Here is a 23,749-nt window from a genome sequence, read left to right as displayed (position 1 = left end):
TTTTTTAATGTGTATATGTAATTTAAAAGACGTACAAGGAAAAGTCATGCAGTGTACACATCATATTTTTTAGGTTTTCAAACAATAGCTTTGTTAATAGGTTGAGTGCTACTTCCATTCACGACGAGTTTGCCAAACTTGCTACTGAGAGATGAAAATGTCTCATAAATTTTTGTCGAAATCTGCTGTGAAAGATGAATTCATCTCTCAGTGTTTCAGTTACTAAAACTGTTGCGAAATGGTTCTATTTCTCAGGAAAAGGTACAATTTTTAGTTTAACATACAGAAAAAATTTACAGATTCTAAAAATTTCCTTAACGATTTTGTAGCATTTTTTGTTCAAAAATTACAATGAATCAATTTTTCTGCAATATTTTGTTTGTTAGGTGCAAATTTATTCAGTTATTATTTAGCTCAGTAATTTTTACAATCCTTTTTATTTTCATAGTTGGCAATATGTAGTTATGTGTGTTAATGTTTTTACTCTTGTCACCTGACGTTCGTTTTAATTAATGAAGTTGTTTATTTTTCACTGTTTATGTTTTCACTAAGGTATTATGCAATAGTTTGTTCTAAAGTTTATTATAGTTTATCTTAGATATTAATAGTGGTAACCGACCGGGTTAAATTTTTTGTACATTTTTTGGTTAAGATTAATTGTCTAACTAATTCTCATTACCTTATTTTTTTTAATTATGGGTGAAAACATGATTGAAAATATTTTGAATGAACCTAGTTCTAGATAATTTTCCGATAATGAAAGTTTGTTTGGGCCTGATAGCGACACTGCTCCTACTTGAGATTTGCAAAATGAATGTGAGCTTAGTTCTGGTAATGAAGATGATATATATGATGGTATTGGAGTTGGCAACATTTCAGATTCTGAGCAAACTGTAAATGAAGTAATGGAACCAGACCTAAAACTCTGGTAAATCCAAATAATATTTGGGATCCAGTAGGAGGTGATACTCAATTGAATGATATACTTCACAATCCTAATCATCAGCCTTTGGGAATTAATCCTGATTTAATTGAAACCATGGCAGAATATTCACCACTTGGGTTTTGGCAGCAGTTTGTCACAAAGGATGTAATAAAATACTATTTGTGGAAACAAACTGCTATACTGAGTAGCAAAAGGCATCCAGGTAATTCATTCCACCCAATTCTAGATTACAGAAGTGGTTTGATTCAAATTAGGATGAAATTTTTGGAGATAATAATTTATATAGGATTGAATCCTCTTCCATCAATTGCTTATTACTGGCATAATGAGAGAATGTACTCTACACCTGTGTCAAAGATAATGACACTGAATAGGTTTCAGTTATTATTAAGTATGTTTCATTCTGCTAAAGACAACCAAATGACAGACTGCATAATATACAGGAAGTCGTTAAATTGGTTGTACACAACTCCCGTTTAGCATTGAGTCCTAAACAATATATGTGCGTGGATGAAAGTTATTCCATTCTTGGGGCGCATATTCTTTCGGTAGTACATTAAGGGAAAGCGTCACAAGTATGGGATTAAAGTTTTTAAACTTTGTGTGAAAGATTGTTACATGCTCTCATTTAAGATATACTGCAGAAAATAAATAGGATCTGGTGCTGAAGGTAAGTGTGATAGAAAATGGTTTTGGAAATTACTTAACCATACCTAAATATGGAACGAACTCTTTATACTGACAACTGGTATATCAGTGTTGATTTGGGTGAATGCTTGATGAATCGGGGGACGCATTTGGTTGGTACAGTAAGAAGAAACCATAATTATAATCCCAAGGATGTGACAAATGCAAAATTAAAAACTGGCCAACATGTTGCTAAAAAAAATGAAAACAGTGTAGTTGTAATGAAGTGGAAGGACAAGTGTTGCAATCCCTTATGCTCAATCTAATCACACTGATAAGGTAATATCAGTATAGTATCAAGGAAAATAAATTTTGAAGCCGGCAGTTGTAGTTGATTAACAAGGGAAAATCTTTCATAGATCTCGCTGACAGATGACAGCCTACCATTCTCAGTCATAGTCTGAAATGGTATCAAAAAGTTATATTTGATCTTCTACTTACTCCTAGTGCAACAAACACTCTGATTATTTTCAGAAGTATTAAAAATAGAAACAACAATATTACACACTTTAAAGGAAGTTGTTCCACAAGTCCACAATATTACAAAATCAACAAAACCTGCAAATTTTGCAACAAAAACAATGTTCTCTTCAGGGGCCAAAATATGCACAACAGAAAACTAATCAATTAAGTAGATGGGTGTGACATAAACATGTGCATTACATGTTTTGTAGAGAATCAGGCATGCAAACCCAAATAAGACAATGATCAACACAGTAAATAGTGTGATAATGATAGACACAGTAAACAGTCAACAGTGTAAATATTTTTTAAAAAAAAGTTCGAAATTCAGAGGTAATAATTATGGCTGTTTAATTGGATTAGTATCCTCTAGTGCTATAAGAGATTAATTTTACCCACAACTTTTTTTTTTATATTAATGGTAATCACAGCTCAGTAAAATTTATTGGGTATTTTTTACTTTTTGTATCATCAAAATAAGTAGGAATATTTAGGGAAAAAAATGGTAGCCATTATGATCCAAAAATATTTTTTTTTGGAAAACCAGTTTCTGGTTTGGTCACTGAGAAGTAAATTTGCCTCTCAGGTTGGTTAATGACTAATCAATTCATAAAATTTAACTTGTAAAGAATTTAATTGTAAAAATAGTGATTTAATAAATCCAATAGAAAATCAAATTTTACTGAAGAAGAAACAGAACAAAAAATAAATAAAATTGCTAATTCTGGGCAAAATCTTTCGCTAGTCATAACTTGCTAAAAAATATTTCCAGATTTAATTTTATGTGTACTTTTAACATTATTTTGATGAGAGGAATACACCTGTGAGGTATGTCTTTCCTCATGGGACACTTTATACAGTATAATAAAATTCTTCTTGTAAGATAACCAGATTCATGTACTTTTTATGCCATTGATAAAAACTAAAGTAATAGTTTGCAAGAGAAGGCTGCCAAGGTGGTTAATAACATTGATTAATAGTAAGAACTGGAGATAATTGTATGTTTTGAGATAAGAAAAGGCCTAAGCTCTGAGGCCTAGTGAGCAGTAGATCTTGGCTGTGTCTGATATCGATTAAAATTCTGGTTAAAGAACATCTCAAAGGTAGGATTATTTGATTGTACATTAATGCGAGCTATATAGAAGCAGATCATTTAGTTTCGTTTACTACAAAGAGATGGCTCACCACTGTCCACTAGTAGTCTTACCATGGGGCTGAATGAAACACACTTGTAGCAAGACGGATAATGATGGACTGCATTGACAATCGTTAGGGCGATGCTCCATATGGACGAATAAGCCAAGCAGCCATAGTCTAACCAGGAATGAACCAAAGATCTGTAGAAGCACAACATGCGTATACAATTGGCTCCCCAACAAGTATTAGATAGAACCCTTAGGATGTTTACTACTTGAAGACATTTTATCTCAGCTCCCTCAAATGTGTTTCCTATGTCAGTTGTTGGTCAAACCATAATCTTAGAAATCTCACCCATGTACATGATTCAAATAGTTCACCATGTAAAAACAGTTGAGGATCAACATGTTCCATCAACCAGGGAACGCAAATGCACTTTCCAGAGAAAATGAATCGTTATTTTACTCCACAATTTTAAATGGGTTATTATGTTGTAGAGCAGCCTCTCGGCAGTAGCTACAGTTCTACAAGAAACATAAATTGAAAAATTATCTACAAGTAATGAAACCCTTTGTTTTTTTTTTTGTATTTAAATTGAGGATAAAGTTAGGGGTAGCTTTGTTTTCTGGTTTTGATGCTTAAAATTATTAGCTTTTAAGTTGATTATTATTTATTCCCTTTGTTTTTTGGTTTTTTTTTGTATTTAGTCCGTGAGTTAAGTTAGGGGTAGCTTGAATTACTGTCGTTGAGCAAGGGTTGGAAGTCCTTTTTTGAGTATTTCTTATTTAGTTAATTATTTAGTATTGTGGCTTTAAGGTTCCCTTAAAATATTTATTTTTTTAAATTTGATCTTTGTTTTAAGATTTGGCTTTGAATTTATAACGCAATGTGAGTTTTCACATGCAGCTTGTTGTACTATTTATGACTACAGCAAGTAAGGTAACACAATAGGGCACTTCACTGTTGATTCTGTTTTCTAGTGTGAAATTTTTGGATATCGCCATTCTAACTCGAACTCAAAAGGCCCAACTATTTAGGAAACCTGATAAATATAAGGAGTTTCCCTTTTGTACCCCATTCGTACATTATATTTAGGATTCCCCTCCAAACCGTGTTGTACATTTTTTGCATATCGAAAAATACAGCAGCCAAGCATTGGTGAAGTGTTTTTAATAACAGATTCCAGGGCAACTACATGAGCGATAGATGATTACCTTGGTGGAAAGCACATTATTCAGAGGCAATTAAGAGCGTTTCTCTTAAGGTACCACACTAGACGACAGTTTATCATTCGTTCCATCAACTTTCACAGGGTACTGTTCAAGGAAATAGGACAATAACTTAAGGAGCATGATTTATCTTTACCAAGTTTCAGTATTGGAATCACCAATGCTTCTGACCGTGAATCTGGAAAAACCTTGTCTGAAGATATTTAATTGTAAATAGACAAAAGATGTAATGGAGTATCCGGGAAGTGAAATAACATACTGAGTTTGATATAATTTCAGGGGGAAGTGTAACAAGAATTATTCAAGACATACCTTAGCTCATCTAAAGAAAAGGAATGCTTAATCCATTTTGTAAGTCTCCAGTAACAAATGGGATACTTTCTACCTGCAATTTATTCACCATGAACTCAGGGCAATGTGACAATGTAAGGAAAACATATTTCCAAATATGTTCACCACATCAATTGGCACGGTGACAAGGATGCCATTGTTTTCCCGTCCAGTCGGCTATGGAGATTGTCCTGATCCACACATGGTCCAAAGTTTTCTGTATTTAGTATATATGGAACTGTTCAAGAAATTGTATCCACATAATTCAACACAATTTCTGTTTAGCTCACCCAGACACTCGACAGCATAAAGCTGTTGCGTTCCAGAAATGCCTATTGTAGACCTTTGATTGAAATTACTTAAAACCCTACAACAATCCTTTATTGCACGCCTGCAGTCTTCGTCCTACCGAGGAACAGCAGGCCGCCTTGGCTTTCCAGATGTTAGAGTTAAATTCATTATCAGGTGTACAATTCTTTCCATAAAGATAGAATGTAGTGAAATTTTGATAGTCAATAGCTCAAGGAACATAAGTTATATACTGCCGACACCAGCTTTACCTTGGTGGTGGATACCACCCCTTCTACGGGGGTGGACATTTTTACACTCAAAATATCCCCAGAAATCAATAGAGGGACCATTTTCAAGCAAAAAATGTGTTATGAAGTCTTTTCGATAAACCAATACTTTTTTAATTATTTGCAGTTGCAAATGTTGATTTTCTACCAAAAAAAAAATGTTTTCGAACGATATTTTGCGAATAACTCAAAAACCTAACATTTTATCAAAAAAAGTGTAAGGATAAAAAATGACGCTTATAAAAAAAAAAGAAATTGGATTTTTGTGAGTGCTCTAAATGCAATACAAAGCGAGTTATGACTTGTTGAAGGGGACTTATTTTTTGTGAAGGACTTGAGTCGAAGTATTTAACCTCAAATAACGAACAACGGATACATTTTTCGGGAAAATTCAAACAACATTTTTTGAAGAGCTTTAAAAAACCTTTAAAATGAGTACTGATAAAAGTCGATTAGATTAAAACTAAGCGAGTTTCGATGAGAAAAATCTTTTTTAAAAAAATATTGTTCACTTTTTAAAAAAGTGAACAGTAAAACTAATAACACCATGTCAACCATAATTAAAATTTATTGTATTCCCTCTACGGTTCACTTTATTCTTGTATTATTTATGTGATCCAGAAGTTTAACCGGCTTAGAATGCTCGGTTCTGAAAAAAAATTGATTTAATGAAAAAACTTTTTTTTCCATTTTTCGAAAAATTCACTTTTTTCAAAATTATTCAAAAACTGAAGATACTTAAAAAACACAATAGTAAAAAATTTATCTTTTTTTTAACCAAAATTGTGGTTTTTTTTTCTAGAAAAAAAATTACCTGGGATATTACCGTTTAAAGTTTGTAATCAAGCGCAACCATCATCTTTCTGAAGCCCTTTAAATTCAAAAATTTTAAAAATGAAGGGTTTGAAGATTTTTTCATTTAAAAGATCTTGTAGCGCTTAAGATTCCCCGCAAAATGGTTTTTGGATGATTCAGATAGCTTGAAAATTGACAGAGTTATTGCAAAAAAACCGATCTCATTTTTTTCTACTACAAATTTTAGAGCGTTTTTCTCGTACATATTTTCGGAGCAATGATGTATACCTTTTATATATATATATATATATATATACTTTATTTGTGTGGTATATATGTGTATGTATGTGTATGCACACGTGCACTTGCGTGTGTAAGCTTCGTTGCAAATTATGTTATATTATATGTCTAATTATAAGAATGTAAAACTCAGCAAATAATAATAATGTTTCAGGCTCGCCCTTTATTCATAAGATTACAATCGTTGAAACTGTTTACATTTCACAATTTATGATAATGGACAATTTAACAAGTTCAAGCAGTACCACCCATGACACTGACATTAATATATGTGGGATTTGGACTTCAACCACCACTGAAAAAGTTGTGAAAGTTACTAATAAAGGTAACTTTCAAAAGTTTCAAGGAGGTAACTCCTTGAAAAAAGTTTCAGCAGAAAGAAAAGATAATTTTTCGTAAATCTTAATGAGTCAGATTCATTATATGTTTATGCTTCTTGTAGAAGTAAATATATTAATAAAATAAGTTTTAATGCTGCTAAAAGAAAGTCTGATCATGAAGAATCAAAGCGTAGTCCTACTAAGAAAAAATTGAGAAGATACAGTTCGAATTCTAGTATTGAAGTTCTTGATCGTAGCTTTGAGTTCAATTGGGGAGACAATTGTATATGTGCAGCTGAAGCAGACTTTAATAAGCAAAAAAAAATAAACCAGGCTGAATGAAAATTCATTTATAATATTGAATCTTCCAATTTTATATCAAATGTATTAAGACTGCTTACCCCATTGACAGACGATTATTATGAGAAGCATGAAAACGAGTCAGCAGTGAATCATATCTTATAACTTTGAAAGGAAAATATCACAAGGAGTGCTATACAAAATTATACAATGCTTATCAAGAGAAAATAAAACAACCAAGTTTCAAGTATTCTGATAAAATCGACGAAGCAATGAAAAAATCTATGATTTTTTGTTATCAAGTAATAAGTGTCAATTCACCATAACGCAACTCGCAGAATTTGTGAAAAATTGTGATGTAATTCCTAGCGAAGAAACTATTAAGAGTCATCTTATAAATAGATTTTCAGATGAAATTGTTATTTCAAGTAGAATGGGTAGCATGACATACGTTTGTTTTTCAAGAATTTATATGAGATACTTACAGATTCCTGGTAAAATCACAGAAAAAGAAGTAATGAAAAAGAAAAAAATATATTTATAGATTCTGCTTCAGAATTGATTTCAAAAAATTAGAAATACCATTTGTCATACGAATGAGTATCCTGCGAGTGGTAAGGTATTCAATGATATTGATAAAATATCCCATCTCATTTGCTCAGACTTTCAAAGAATGTTATATACAAAAATAAAGAGCAAACAGAGAGAAATGAAAAATGTTATTCAAGGAAGATTTCAGCTATCACTTATGTCATTATGTCTGCAGCTCGGCCTAACAGTTTTTTATTGCCACTTAAACTTAATACTGGTGCTACATTTTACAGAAAATTTGGATCAAAAAAATCATTGATTTATATTATCAACTTGGATTTTCTTGCAGCTATTCAGAAATTAAATTATATGAAGTTTCTGCAGCTTGTCAAGCAGAGAGAATCCTTAAAAATCCATTTATACAAATCATATCCGATAATAGTGATTTCAATATTTGCACTATTGACAGTCAAGGAACCTTCCATAATCTAGGTTGAGTTGAGATTATAACTCCATCTGATAGTTTGCAGGAGAGAATGCCAATACGACATTTCCAATGCTCAGAAATTCCCAAGGAGACACAATTAGTTGAAAAAAATAGAGTTGATATGCTTTGTATACCAAAAAAGAAGGAAGTGGTTTACAAAACATAATGATAAAAAGTATTGATGAAACCCCTTTGTTCAAAGCTACATTAATCGACCGATTAAATACTTTATGGATGTATTATTGGTGTGTAAAGAGAATATCTTCTTAGGTTGGAACGGATTTATGTCAATGCTAAGTAGTTGTCGATGGAATTATGAAACGTCGGTAATAAATTTTTTGCTCTTTTTAAATGGATTTCCATTTGATTACAGCACATTATATACCGCTTCTGAAATAATTTTAAAAGAAGGAATGAAAACTTGTTTCATTACATTTGATCAACCCTTATACATTAAGGCTTGCGATATTGTCGAAGCAACAATTTTGACAAAGTTCATTTGATTGTAGTCTTGGTGGATTTCACCTTTTAATGTCTTATTTAGGAGCCATTGGTATAATTATGGGAGGAAGTGGAATTAACAAAATTTTATCCATTGTATATGCAGAATTATTTGTAGAAAAATGTTATCTGGGCATTCGTATGCAAGTGCAGTACGAGCTCATATTATTTTACAAGAGACATTATCTCAGTTAATAATGGATGAATTAAAAAAAGAAAATACTGAATTTCTCAAACTACAAGAAATACATTAATAATATTAGAATGTAAACTTGAAGAAATTTAGAAACGAGGAAATACCTGCAAATTATGGATTTTATACTTTAGTATGGTTTCTTTGATGAAACATTTTCTAGCTGCTGAGCGAATGAGAGATTGGGAACTACATTTAAAATGTGTCAAACTAATGAAACTGTTCTTTCATGCAGCTGGCCATTTCAATGGACCCAGTGGAATATAAAAACTTTACCGAAAAAGGATTTTTCACTGCCCGAAGAACTAATAATTATTATGCAGGAATTTTCTCTGATTAAACGAAAAAACAATAGAGCAAACGTTAATGAGGGCCATGAGTGTTGAAGGCAGGCCATTTAAACAAGGTGCTACAGAGAGTGTTGTGTTCAAGTGGATAAAAGGTATTATTTATACAAAAGATATTATTGAAGACTTGTAAAATTTTTGTAATTTAATAAAAGTCACCAACACGTTGATTAAAGAGACGCTAGGATTCAGAAAGACAAAAAAGATGTACTTGCTTTGTGTGAATTTTTACTTGAACATAATCCATTTGAAGATATCGATAATCTACAAAATATTTTCACAGGAATGATTGAATTAGATGATATAAATTGTTATAATGCTTTGACTGATTGTATCAAAGCAATGAATTCAATTTCAATGGCATAAATTTTAAGAACATCAAACTTTCAAAAAAGAATAAGTTGTTTCATTGCATGGAGTGAGTAGCAAATTGAAAGTCAATGATAAAATCGTTGCAGTAGATCCTTTCCTTTTATTTCAGAGAATTTGTGTAATGAGGAAAAGCGATGGAGAATTAGAATCTTATCTAAAGTATGATTTAGCTCCATTCCCTCTTTCATTATTTGATGAAGTAGGGATGAGAAAATGGCAAAATCATCATTGTACTCTCTATTTCAACCAGTTGATATTGTACTAAACAAAGAAACTTCTCATTATATCATCAGCGGTGGAATGCTACTCTACAGGGTTAAATGGTCATCAGGTTACAATTTCAACAAAGTCTTTGAAGAAGATCAAAATTTTGGAGATCATATAACGGTTTTTTTTACGCTTATGATGGCAAAAGCACTAAAGTAGTGGAAAGAAGCCATCGTTCGCAAAAACGTTGCCTCCAAAGAGTATCAATTTGCACAAGGAATGCCTGTAATAGTTATTCAAGATAAATTTTTATCAAATTATAAAAATAAAAGTAGATTTATAAAGTTTCTTCTGGAGGAATTACAAAAACATTCTATTACATTAGTGAAGGTAAAGGCAAAGCAGACAAACTAATTTTGAAACAGCCCTGCAGGATAAATCAACTTTACAAAAAGTTATTGTTGCAGAGGATGTAGACATCCTAGTGATTTTGAGTGATTTTCAAACTGAAGACACTGAAACAATATATTTCTTGAAATTAGAGAAAAAAGTGTTTCTTCAGTTTTGTATTCATCAAAATGTTTTGAGGTGGAATACCCTTACAGTTCAAAAAAGATCCTTTTTGTACATTGCTTCACTGGGTGCAATACAACGTCTATGTTTTATAATAAAGGAAAGAAAAAGTTTTTCGATCGCCTAGAAAAAAGAAATGATTTAAGAGATCAAGTAGAAATCTTTCATAATAAAAATGCTGAACTTGAAGACATTTTAAAAACCAGTAACTATTGTACTTTATTATACTTACTTATTTTTATTGTACTTTATTATATGGAACTGGTAAAAAACATCCAGGTGAACAAATTAAATCGTATCGAAAATTTCCCAACGTTTCTTCAGAAAATGAGTCACGAATCATTTATAAAGACAACCACCAAAAGCAATGCTGAAAAATAATCATCACTTGTTCTGACAAATGATGCTATAGATAAACACGTTAAACGAGTTTACTACCAAACACAGGTATGGTTGGGAAAAAAGATATTCGCCTTCTGATTGAGGATGGACTACTGACGGTGAATCATTATACCTAATCAAAATGAAGAAAACGCCTGCACCAGAAGAACTTCTCAAAATTATTTTCAGCAATTGCAAATAATGATGCAGCACAGCATGCAGTTGCTGAAAAGTTGGTCTTTTTTGCAATGCTACATGTGAGACATGTTCCGGCGATAGTTGCAATAACTCTGCTCCCATCGCTGATCAAGATGATCAATCGTTTGATGAGAGTGATAATGATGAATGATTCATGTTTTCTGTGTAATATAATGTATAATTTATGATATTTTGTAATAAAAAAAATGCAGTATTAATCCACCAATTTTTTTTCTTCATTTCTGTGCAAGGGGTTGTTTTTCAAGGGTTGAAATGTTAAAATAAATCAAATTTTATTAAAAAAATTAAAGACTTTTTTCAGCATATATATATTAATAAAACATTTAAAAGATTTTTTCTTTATAAGGGGTAGTTTATAGGGGTTGAAATCTTATGGTAAATAAAATTTCATTGAAAAAATGTGGAAAGACTTTTTTTCAGCATATATTTATCAATAAAGCCTTTTAAAACTTGATTTTTAAAAATATTTCTCTATAAGGGGTGCTTTTTAAGGGTTGCAACATTAAATAGCATTACAAATTAAGTTAAAAAATGTAAAAAAATATTTGTACTACAAATTTGAGAATGATATTAATGTGTAAAAAATTTCATTCTATTGGATTTTAATTTGTTTTAATAAGAGGTAGTTTTCACCCTTAAAAAATAAAAAGCAGGAATTGGCAATATATAACTTTTGAAGTAGAGGGTCTAATTAGCTTAATTCCAAATTTTCATAAATGATATGATATGCAAAAAATTGGGAGATAAGACCCTATTTTTACCACTATACACTAGAATATAGGGTTTATTGGTTTTTATAGTTGACCAACAACGATAGAAATATTTTTAATTGGAACTGACATTTGGTTTCCAAGATTTACCAGCGATTTAATGGACCACTCCAGCAGAGCATGCGCATACTGGAGCTAGAACTGCACAATACTGGATTCACCCTGTTGCCCAGAGAACACCATTTGACTCTCATTACATACAGCCATCCACCCAACAGCACGATAGTTTCCACCTTGGGTTATGGTTGTGTTTTGTAAGGTGTTGCAACACCACCAAGTGGAAGTGTAAGAAGAAATGGTATAACATGTATAAGAAGAAATGGCAATAAGAAATGGTATTGCTGTGTAAGAGTATATGCTCTAAATTGTATAGCGTTCTTAGTGTAGTGCAGTATATGTATACTATGTAAAGAGTTCAGCAGCTTGGTGTGTAGTACAAAGAAAAGCTGCATAGGATAAGGCCATAGGAATGGCTGTAACCATTAACCATTGGCTTCTTACACTTTGGTGGTGTTGCAATACATTGGAGTATAAACAAAATTATTATAATCCAGGTTATCATAAAAGGAATAAGAAGAACTTTCAACATAAAAGGTGGATGAGTATGTGAAATTTTTTGTAGTCTGAGATTGCTTTTATGTGTGGTAGTAGACTCATAAGAAAATGCAAGTCATCATCCTCAACATTTTTTCATCAATTCATTATCTCATGCAAGATTTCTATGTTTTATTGTTTAATTTCTAATATGGAACTTTTACTGTATGTTTTGTTTGTTTTTTAAATACTTTGTGTATGCAGTTTGCTGCCATAGTTGCTCTTTGACTGTTTGCTGTAGGCTGTGAATTACTTGTAACAGTGCAGTTAAAGGTAGTAGTGTCATTACTGCATATTGTATCATGTTCATCTTAAATAGTTTCTTCCAAGTCTCCCAATTCTTGTGGAACCAGATCTATGGATTCATTCTTACTAATAGATTTCTGTTACACAATGTAGCTTAACCATGTCTTTTAAACAATATAGAAGTTTGATATGGGGCTATTTAGGTGTCTCAATCTAACTAGCAGTGTCTCCTGATTTAGGTATTTTAGTTTGAGATATTTCTATTGCAAATTGATAAAAATAAATATTTCAATTTTTCCTTCAGTTTTAGTTCTGTGAAATAAACCAAACAGTTTACAAATTACCAATGAGGTCAGTTACAATTTTATAAAATATTTACAATAAATAAAAAAACATAGAATAACATTGTTTTTTTTACAATGTAAAAGATAATCTTGATCCAGAATTCCTTACTTTTAATTTATATTTTCAGATGTCTGGCCATGGATGATCATTGTTTAAGACACTGGCATTTTATTTTAGGATAAGGGACAGTAGAATGGGGTTAATAGTGAATATCTGAGACAGAAGTCTTTCCTAGCAGTAACATCAAGGCACCATTCATTTTCATTAAAGATGAAGCCTACTCACTTCCTCCTTATCTTCTTGTTCCTTATGCTGGTGTCGTTTTAACACTTGATAATGACTTTAGTAAAAGATTGTTGCAGGCTAGAAAGACATTTGAATTTGGCATCAAGTTTGTTAAATGGTGCTTCCAAACCTATGGAAACAGAAGTTGATTTTATAGGAAGTATAATGAAGTGTATCTGTATAACATCATAATAAATAAATAAAGAATTGACCACAATCTGCAAAAGTTTGTTATAATTTCTTCCACTATACAAAGAGTGGTTGGAAGGCTTTCAAATGACTCAAAGAGTGTTCAACAAAACTTTACCATGTATTTTTCAAACAATCCTATTGTGCACAAACAAAAGGAAAGTTAATATTAAAAGGAAAGAAGGCAAGTTCTCATTATTTTATTGAAAGCTTCTGATGATTTACAATTAAAATTTTACTAAAACTAATTGTAACTATATTTTGCAAATGTAATTGATAAATTTCCTGCAAATCACAAATAAAATACTAATTCATAATGTGTATTACCTTCTACTTTTATTATCACAGCTACTTCTTTCAAGTAACATAGCAATTTCTTATCCCACAGTGTAGCTCATTCAAATACTAAAGATATTATTAGTTAAGCATCAACTACGAGTATATCACAATTCACCATTTCAAAACAATATGTTTAGGAAAATACAATATTAAATCGACAGAACAATAAACTCCATGGTACCCAGTAAGTAACTAACCATCAAACAGAAATAGAAAAATCTTTCCTGCAACAGATCTACATGGAGAGCTAATGTGCAGGTTCTCCTTCCAGTGTCTACTGTGAGAGGTCTAATTTAAATATAATGGCAGATTCCTGTTGACATGTTGTTGCTTGTCAGCATTCACTATGTACTTACCCTATAATTGCAATCCTTACATAGCATTTAAGAAGAAGGATAACCCATACCTAGTAGGCAATCAGGTTTGGTAGAAACTTTTTTATCAGAACATAAGGAGCATCCAGAGGTCATTCTGGGAATTTAAGGATGAAAACTTTCAACAACTACGACATCATTGGTTATGCAATTCACTAAATTGCTCTTATGAGGAATGAGTTCAAATGTATACTTTTGAAGATAAATATTGGTTTTGCTTTCATTATTATGATTGTTGTTTATTATGATTATTATGATTGCTCCTAGCTCTTTTTCTGGCTATTGTAATGGTTTTATAACTAGTATTACTATATCGCCATCAAATTATGTAAGTAATTCTGGAATATTTTATTACAGAATGATTTTAATGTTCCTGATTACTAGTGGCTGCAAACTGGGACTAATTCATATGCTAACGGTCATCACTTTGATATTGATATTTACAGGTCGCTGGCGTGTATCTCTAATTTTTGCAAAAATTATAATTTATTTCAATTAAATAAGTTTGATAATTGTAAGGGCAATTTACATGATTTAGTACTTACTAATTTAGCTGGTATTAAAATTGATTTATCTATTGGTGAACTACTTGAATGTGATGATTTTCATTATCCATTTGACATTACCTTACCTTTTATTTATTCCTCTAAATTTACTCAAGTAAATACCATACATTCCAAAGCTGTAAATTCTACACGTTCCAAAACTACCAGTTGGTGAGGATAAATTTCCAAAATGGTTTTTAACTGAACTAATAAAATGCTTTATAAATCTTTTAAATCTTATTATTATTATTATAATTTATTTTAAAAAACTCTCGCTGTATAAATTTTTAAGTAAATATATTAAATTATACTAGCAAAGTTGAAAAAACATTAAAGAGTAATTCCAATATTTTTTTCAAATATTTGAATTATATAGAAAATAATAAATCTTATCCTGTCCATATGCATTATAACAACATTGAGACTAATAATGAGCAGGACATTCTAAATTTATTTGCTGATAAATTTGGTAGTGTATATTCTAATAATGATCTCTCTTCAACTAATATTATGTTTGAATATAATGATTGTTTTAGTAATGTTGTACATACTGATGAGAAAATAAAAAAGCTACAATTGAACTGGATGAAACATTAAGTCCTTGGCGCTGATAATATTCATACACTTTTAATTAAAAAATATTTGTCATTTATTATACCATTTTTTAATCGCTCATTAAAAATTGGCAAGTTTCCCTCTATTTGGAAAATGTATTTTATAACACTGTTATATAAAAGTGGTGAAATATCTGATGTTAAAAATTACTGGCCTCTTAGTAAGTGTAATGTTATAACTAAACTATTGGATAACTTAGTGTGTAGTAAGGTCACTTTGTATATTAAAAATTATATTATTATTCCAGGGCAGCACAGTTTTTTTTAAGGTAAACTACTCAGACAAATTTAATCATTTACATGGAATAGACATTGTTAGTTAAGTTATGGCTCAATTGTTGATGCCCTTTATTCTGACTTGGGTATTTAATTTTGTAAATATTGATCTACTTCTTAGAAAATTATCAGCTTTTGGATTTAATGGATCTTTATTTTCATGGTTTCATTCATTTGTTACAAATAGAATTCAGTTAGTCAAAATAAATACTTTTGTATCAAGACCAACTCGTGTAACATCAAGAATTGGTCAAGGTTTTCGTTTGGGTCCTGCATTCTATTTAAATTTTGTAAACAATTTTCATTTCATTATTCCATTTGCATAAATTTTGCTATTTGCAGGAGATTTAAATCTTTATAAAGCAATAAATAACCCTAATAATATTTTATTACTTTAAAGTGCTTTACAAAAATGGTGTGTATCTAATGGGGTATCTTACAATCTTGATAAATGTTTTCATATTACATTTGAAATGTTAAAGGTGTTAATCGTAATTAGATGTTAAATGGGACTAATTTTCAAATGGTTTCATGTATCTTGAGTAAACTAACAATTCCAGTACCACACTGAACATACTCCAAAGTTATTAAAAAGATAATTTTATTACAATTTATAGAAAGTTATTAAATATATTGAATGTTTTAGAACATTGTATTTTTCATTTATTTAAACCTGCTTTAACATATTCAAATATTTGGAAACCTCAAACTATTTATCTAAATAAGTTGCTTGAAAAACCTTATCATGCTTTTTTAAGATATTCTGTACAAATTAGGTGAACTAGTGCATTACTCTATCAATCACGATTATAGTTGTACTTCAAACTTGTTAATAATTCCTAATTATGAATCATCTTTTGATAGAATTGATTTAATGTTTTCTTTTAGAATTCTTTGTACAACTGCTCTGATCAATTACAGTTATTAAGTTTTAATATTCCTAGTCGTTAGCTTAGACACAATAATTATTAGTTTTATATAAATATAAATTTGCAATGGAGATTACCAATATCTCGATTGTCTATACTTTATATCATCACATTGACTACTTTGAAATTAAAAATTTTAGAGAATATTCAAATTCTAATTAATAATTTTTAATTATCAATTACTTTGATTATTGTAGCAATGTCTGTCTTATGTTATTTTTGTTTGTGTATTTGTATCCATGGGAAATTTCCCATTCATTTGAAATTAATTATTGAAAAGCCTTCATCAAATATCTTTAAATATAGTTTAAAGTTTGAATATAATTATTAAACCTAGAACTTGAAGTTCATTGACTTAATTTTTTACAATAAAAAATATATATATTCTTCAATGTATTCCTTAATCTGTGTCACAGATATTGCACATTTTATTGTAATATTATATTAACTCTTTACCTAACTTTAATATTTGTTAGAAGATGTACTTCAATAAAAGAAATTTTTCACATTTTTTTTAGGTTTGCAAAATGACTTGAAAGTGGTAATGAAAGCAGTTGAAGCTTAATGGTAATATTTTAAATAAAAATGGATGAAATTTCAGAAAATTCTATTCAACAAGATTATTTTGCTTCATGGGGTCCTTGTACCAGCAGTGGTAACTCATTTGACTTACTGTCAAATGAGTCTAGTAATTCTGCTGTGAACGTAGAACAAGAGTATTTATCTGGTTCTGACAGCATATATGATGAGTTTTGTTTTCCCAGATGTGAATACAAAACTAGATTTAAAGGCACCAGCGCATTTCCAATGGATGAGAAAAAGTATTGGGGCACATATTTTCGATCAACAGTTAGTGGTGGTAATTCTGATAGGATTGCAAAATTAACCAAGTCTGATAAAACATACAGTAATACTAATATAAATAAATCAACTGGACAAAATAAACAAACTGTTTCAACAGCTAAAATTGGTACTGTTAAGAGTCCATGGATTCACAATGAGTATAAAAAAATTTTTAATAGAGAATTTGAACTTAAGGAACTTAAAATTAATAGACATAGTGGTATTTTGTTATATGATCAGCTTCTTCAGTATAAAGCACATATTTGTACTACTGTTATTAATAGTTTTTCAGCACTAGAAATAACTGATAAGAAAATAGATGTATATTTTGAAAATGATTATCCTTGCATTTTGGTACAAATCAAAAAATTTGCTGCACAACTTGAGCCAGAAAAAGAACAAGCTAGTTTGTATAATATAGTGATAGCATATTTTACTGCTATAACGAATAAAATTGCTAAAGATTACAACATACCTGTTGAATTAGTCAACAGATCAAGTTTTGGTCATAATATTCCTAGTGTGGCAGCAACTGCGAAGAATTTTAGAATAAATATTGGAATTGTACCAAAAGTTTATGCTTCTAAAGTATTAGCTAACAGTTTAAAATTACTTAATAATGAATTTTTAGTACCATTACTTAGCAGTGATACAACCAAAACATTAAAGTTAGGTTTTACCCCAGATGAAATTAAGACTCATAACAGTGACGTTACTAATTATAATCTGATAAAAATTAATAAGCGAAATAGTTCAAGAAGACAACCTTTACAAGTTGAACGTTGGAACGAGAATGAGGATTTATTTATTGTACTTTGTAAAGTTGGAGATTCAAGTGGGAGAAAAGTTTCTTTTCAAATTACTAGATGCAAAGCGTATATTGATTTACTTACTGATTATGTAACTGAACATTTACAGACTTCTAATACATGTCCAAGCAATCTTTTATTTACAAAACCTTTAATGGATATACTAAAAAAATTAACTTATAAAAGTATAGTAACTTTAGAAATTAAGAAAGATGACTATCATAATAAAAAACTTAAATTCAGCGATGAAGAAGATCCAAATATTAAAGGTGATGACAAATTTTGGAAAACTATACAAGATATCTCCTCAATTTTTGAATTATTAGATATTAATACATTATCTTCTTCTATTAACAGTAAAAAGATAAACGGTTTATACAGTATGCTTGAACGAGGAAATTTAGAATTTATCAAAAATAGTAATATCCAACAATCTGAAGAGGGATATGGCAGCGATAGTGATTGTGAAGTTAGTGTTGAAGACACTACTTTTTATTCACGAAAAATAACAGTATCTACTGGAATGAGAGCAATTAATTTAGCTCATTTTTTGTTACTCCTATTCCGCTCAAAAAATATTGATGTAGATTACATGTATTATGAGGTAGCTGATGTATTAAAAAACTTAGTATGCAATATTTCTGATTCATATTTTTTTAGCCAAACATCAACAAAATTAGTAGACAATATTTTTGATTCATTTTTTTTGAGCCAATCACCAACGGAAGTAAAATTAAAATATATTGATTTAAATCACTGTGCAGCTTATCCTAATAATAAAGTGGATCTTATAGAAATTCAGCAAGATTTATATTTTGTACAAGCGATACTATTAGATTACACAAGTGCTACAACTGCAAAGATTAGTGAAGCGATTAGTTTATTTATTCCAAAAGTACCACTACTGTTATTGGTAAATAGTGGTATAAAAAATGAACAAATTGGTGCTGATATGAATCCTTATGGCACATTAAGAATTATTGCAACAGATCGGAAAAATCTTAATAAGATGTACTATATATTAAAAGCTCATTTAATTGTAGCTGAAAATTTACCAAGTGAATCACATAATATAAGAAAAGCATATAAAACTGTTGGAGCTGTGGTAAAAAGTGCAGATATATATAAAAAGGAGAGAGGATATCATTATAAACCTAATACCAATAAAAATGATAACTCAGAATATTCTTATATTGAAGCCATTAAGTTACCTGATAAAATGAAAAAAATAGTTACTTTATTTTCCAGTAAATATGAAGATAGGACTAATAATTTAATAAAATATAAGAGCCTAGACGAAATACTGCATTGGGATTTTAATAAAATATACTTTTTAGGTTCTAATAACGTTTCTGAGACGTTGCAAAGAAATGCATATTATTTAGATGAAACTGTTTCAGAGCTTTTTGAGGAATTGGAAACATCATACAATACGGCAGATGATTATGGAAAAAGAAAAATTGTTCTTAGTTATTTTTATGATGAAGTTTTTATGTTAACCACAGAGTATGATAAGAGTGAAGAAGAAATGCTGGATTGGGATTTGGATAAAGTAGAATTTTTATCTTCAAACGAAGTTTTTCATCTGTTAAATAATTTATGGCCGAATGATATTAAAGATAACTTTAATGAAATAGAATTCTCATATGATAATAATAAAAATTTTACTATTAATATAGTGAATATTATATTGAAAGTGGATATTGAAAATTATCAAAGTACTGAACTTAATTTTAATGAACTCACAGAACTTTATAAAAAAGAAAAAAAAAAAGAGAATTTCCTAAATAGAATTGATGATAAAGATATCATGGAAAAAATATTGTTTGATGATACATATGATGAAGAGCATGAAAGAGCAGGCAGAGGTATGCTTAGTGATTCTGTTTTTTCCACACCACGGTCAAATTCATGTGAATCAATGTATAATGAAAACAACAGTATTTATAACTCAAATTCACATGATGATAGCAATCAATCCTCTAATGAAGCAATGGATTATGAAAACAATTGAGTGAATCTTTTCATTTAAGTGTGTACATTTTTCAAAGTATTACATTCTTCAAATTTGGAGGCTGTAGAAGTTTAGATGGATTGTTGACAAAGTATTTTTATATTCATAAACCACTATAAAATGGTTACAGTGATGTAGAACAAATAAAATCAGTGCTGTGACATATTCAATAGATTTTAGGAAGAAAGTACTTGCAATAAAAGAATGAGAGAGATTAAGTTTTTGGAGATGTCAAAAGTGTTTTGGTGTAGGAAAGAGCATGGTATTTGTCTGGACTAAAAAAATGGTATTGTCAGTGAATAGAAACAAAGCACCAACAAAGATATCTACCAGTAGATTAAAACAAGTCGTAGCCCAATATAGTAACACATATTTTAAGCAAGCAGAGTAGTTAAAGTGTCAATAGATGTGAAATACAGAAGGCTTTAAAGAGATTCAATTGATTTAACATCAATAAAAAAAATAAATATTTAAGACATCTAAACGGAAAAGAAGAAAAGATTGGAATTTGAAAATAAGATACAAAGTATAGAAAGGATAATAGAATTATTGTATTAATAGATGAGAGCAGTTTTATTGGTAGTGCATCTAGAGCTTATGGATATTCAGTGAAAGGTAAACTTTTAATTGGATTAAGGTGAACTATAAGGTGGTGTAGTAGTTGACATTTAATTATCATTGCTAAAATAATATTAAACACATAAACAAGCAGATCATGAAGTGCATATGAGAACTACAGCTAATAAATATATCAATGAGAGTATTGAACAAGGTGTGCAAATCGATAGAATCGAGGTAAATACAAGAGAAATATTGTAGTAGCAAAAAAATATGCTAGCTAATAATTATGTAAAATAAAAACATGGACTGTTGAAAAAGTCCAAAATGATTTAGATACATTGTAAAATGTAAACCAAAGGTTTATATAATATATGTTTATCTAGCCAAAAAGTTATTGTCACGGATATGGATATAAAATACTTTTTCAACAGTCCAGACATTTAATAAAAAAAGCTGACAACAAAGTTGTAATACTTTCCTGGCACTGATTATTTATTCTTATATACTGGAAAAATAATATATGAAAATGTTACCTGAAATTTATTTTTGGTGTGGGAAGTAATTTACAATGAAGTTTTATTGTAAAATTATCATTATGTTTAAATAAACCAAAAAAAGTTTAAAGATTTAAAAAATGGTATTTTTTTTTCTGTACCAAATTTCCAAAGACACCACCTTCAAAGAACAGTATACTGATTTTTCTACATGTACCATTCTAACTGGAAGAAAGTAAAGAAAATATTCCACTAAAAAATGTACAACCAATAAAAAGTAACTTAAGGTTCCTTTTTTAGTGGTGGGGGTTAAATAATGATGGAATTTTTATTGTAATATTAATACTATAAGATTTATTATTTTAAAATTTTAAAGTAGGGTTATGTTTACAATATTTTTTAAAAATTGACCCTCAAAAACTCACTCTGGAGCTATAGATCCACCATCTGTAGGAGATATTGACCCCATCAATTTACCAACAAATTGCCTCATTTATATGAGTCTATACAAAATTTCATCAATATTTTTTTTGTTGTTCTTGGGTCATGAAATGATGAGAAATCCAAACAAAAACTCATACCTCAATTTCTGACTGACTACCAAACTTTTATTCTTGCAGCATAGCTCTAGGATCATGATGCCATAAAATTAAAAATAGATCAAATTAAATTGAGATTAATATGTTCTAAAATCAAAAAATACAGTAGAGATAGCTACTATATATTTGAAGAGATATACGAGAGGTAAAGGATCAGCATTATATGAAAACAGTCACAAAGAGCAAATAGAGTAGATCCAGCGATAGACAAAGCAGTAATAAATATGGCAATAGCAGACCCAGCTAATGTTCAGTTGCGAGTATCAAATTAGCTTAAGAAATTAGGAATAGTTGTATGGGGTACTTTTGGGGCCACGAGAGGCTCAGCAACGACATTTTTCTTGCTAGAGTTAAAATTTCTAAGGCCAGTTTTGAATATAATGTGATTTCTTACTGTCCCACATACATAAAAAGCAGCAGTATTTAGTATACTCCAGTTGCATCCTAAGAGTACAGCAATGACTTTTAGATTGCACAGATTTTCCACTTGTGTTCATCACATTTGATTAAGTCTAGGAGGATTGCCATGTTTGCATAAATCTCCATGAGAACTTTCTTTTTCCTGTTTAGCCTCTGGGAATTACCGTTCAGATATTACTTCAGAAGATGATATGTATGAGTGTAAATGAAGTGTAGTCTTGTACAGTTTCAGTTTGGTCATTCCTGAGATGTGTGGTTAATTGAAATCCAACCACCAAAGAATATTGGTATCCACAAATCCATATAAAAGTAACTGCCTTTACCAGGACTTGAACGTTGGACTCTTGACTTCCAAATCAGCAGATTTAGGAAGACACGTTCACTGCTAGACCACCCATTGGGTTCCTTCATGTGAACTGCATGACCAACAGGAATGGAAGGAAGACATGCATCGTGAAGGTTGCATTGGAACCTTCCAACAGGAATGGAAGGTTGCATTTTTAAATAATACAGCTTTCAAACTAAGCTTGGAGGAGTCTATGAATAGTCTCCAATAAGTTGGATCATGATTCAAATTCAAACATCTCATCAAGCCATTAATGTAGCATCAAACATTGTTTTTCTTCTCAAAAAAAAAACTGATCCCCTATGATGATGTCTGTACTGTAAAACCATGACATCATGTTGAAGAAGATTCCATTGCTGAAGTCTTGACCCTAGAAGTAATGCCTTCTCCTTTGACAAATCAAGGTCTCAAATGAGACCACTGAATTCTGCTTGACTCATTCTGTGCGGTTTATCATCTTTTTCGTCAAAATAAGATTCATGGGATGTGGAAGGCTTGTTGGGTTCTTCTTCTTCCACACTGTCTTCATTTTCTCTTCTTTCATTAGCTCATAATTTTGAGGTGAAGTAGGAACTGGTAAACTATTTGAATGTGGAATATGTCAAATAGTAAATGGAAGATTACAGTATTGAACTGTTCCTCTTCTCTTCATTGACAATCCTGCCTTTATAGGTGGAGTCAAGCAGAAATAGCAGTTATCTCTATGGTTTGTAGGCTCCCACCTAACCATAGGCACTGTAAAAGCCATAGATGGTTTTTTTTTCAGCCATTCTTGTAGTAAACTGAACCAGAGTTGCAACATACATGTGAAGCCCATGACTTATCCTGGTCCCCTACCTTCATACCAAAATAATGCTGATATGCGATCTTCACAAGAGGCATCAGATTGCATTTCTGTGACGAAAATGTTATTTCACCACAAATGTAACAAAAATTATTCACAGAATTTAAACATTTTCATGGCATTTTGATTCACTTTAAAAGTACTCAAAAACCAGAAATTCTGCACTAATTATAACCCAAACAATATGACATTTACAATCACAACAACAGTAATAATGTTTATAACCTACAAAAAGCTGGAGAACATTGTGTTCTGCCATTTAACAGGTGTGACAACTCCAAAAAAAAAATTACCTCCAAACTGAAAGTGTAGATTAGGTAAAAATGGCATGGCATTCATTGTATCGCCAAAGCAAGAGCTAATCAGTCATTTTTATGGTGATTTTTGAATTCAGCACTTGGAAATATATAAGAATAAG

The 23,749-nt window shown here is 30.4% G+C and overlaps 1 protein-coding gene across 2 annotated transcripts; it reads left to right on the top strand.

The window, feature by feature from the left end:
• Nucleotides 1-101: 101 nt before the first annotated feature.
• Nucleotides 102-21,254, top strand: LOC142325026 (uncharacterized). Of its 2 annotated transcripts, none has more exons than XM_075366277.1 (2): nt 102-261; nt 16,920-21,254. In XM_075366277.1, exon 2 carries the CDS (start codon nt 16,987-16,989, stop codon nt 20,065-20,067), a length of 3,081 nt encoding a protein of 1,026 aa, XP_075222392.1. In that variant the 5' UTR covers nt 102-261; nt 16,920-16,986; the 3' UTR covers nt 20,068-21,254. The 2 variants fall into 2 exon arrangements, with proteins under 2 accessions (XP_075222392.1, XP_075222391.1); XM_075366276.1 differs by lacking the exon at nt 102-261 and adding an exon at nt 452-552.
• Nucleotides 21,255-23,749: the final 2,495 nt, after the last annotated feature.

This window comes from Lycorma delicatula, chromosome 5, assembly GCF_047948215.1.
Source record: "Lycorma delicatula isolate Av1 chromosome 5, ASM4794821v1, whole genome shotgun sequence".
NCBI classification, from domain to species: Eukaryota; Metazoa; Arthropoda; class Insecta; order Hemiptera; family Fulgoridae; genus Lycorma; species Lycorma delicatula.
This window is presented reverse-complemented; position numbering and strand designations above follow the sequence as displayed.

Excerpts from the sequence above, each read along its gene's own strand:
- LOC142325026 (XM_075366277.1), top strand. The coding sequence starts at position 16,987 with ATGGATGAAATTTCAGAAAATTCTATTCAACAAGATTATTTTGCTTCA.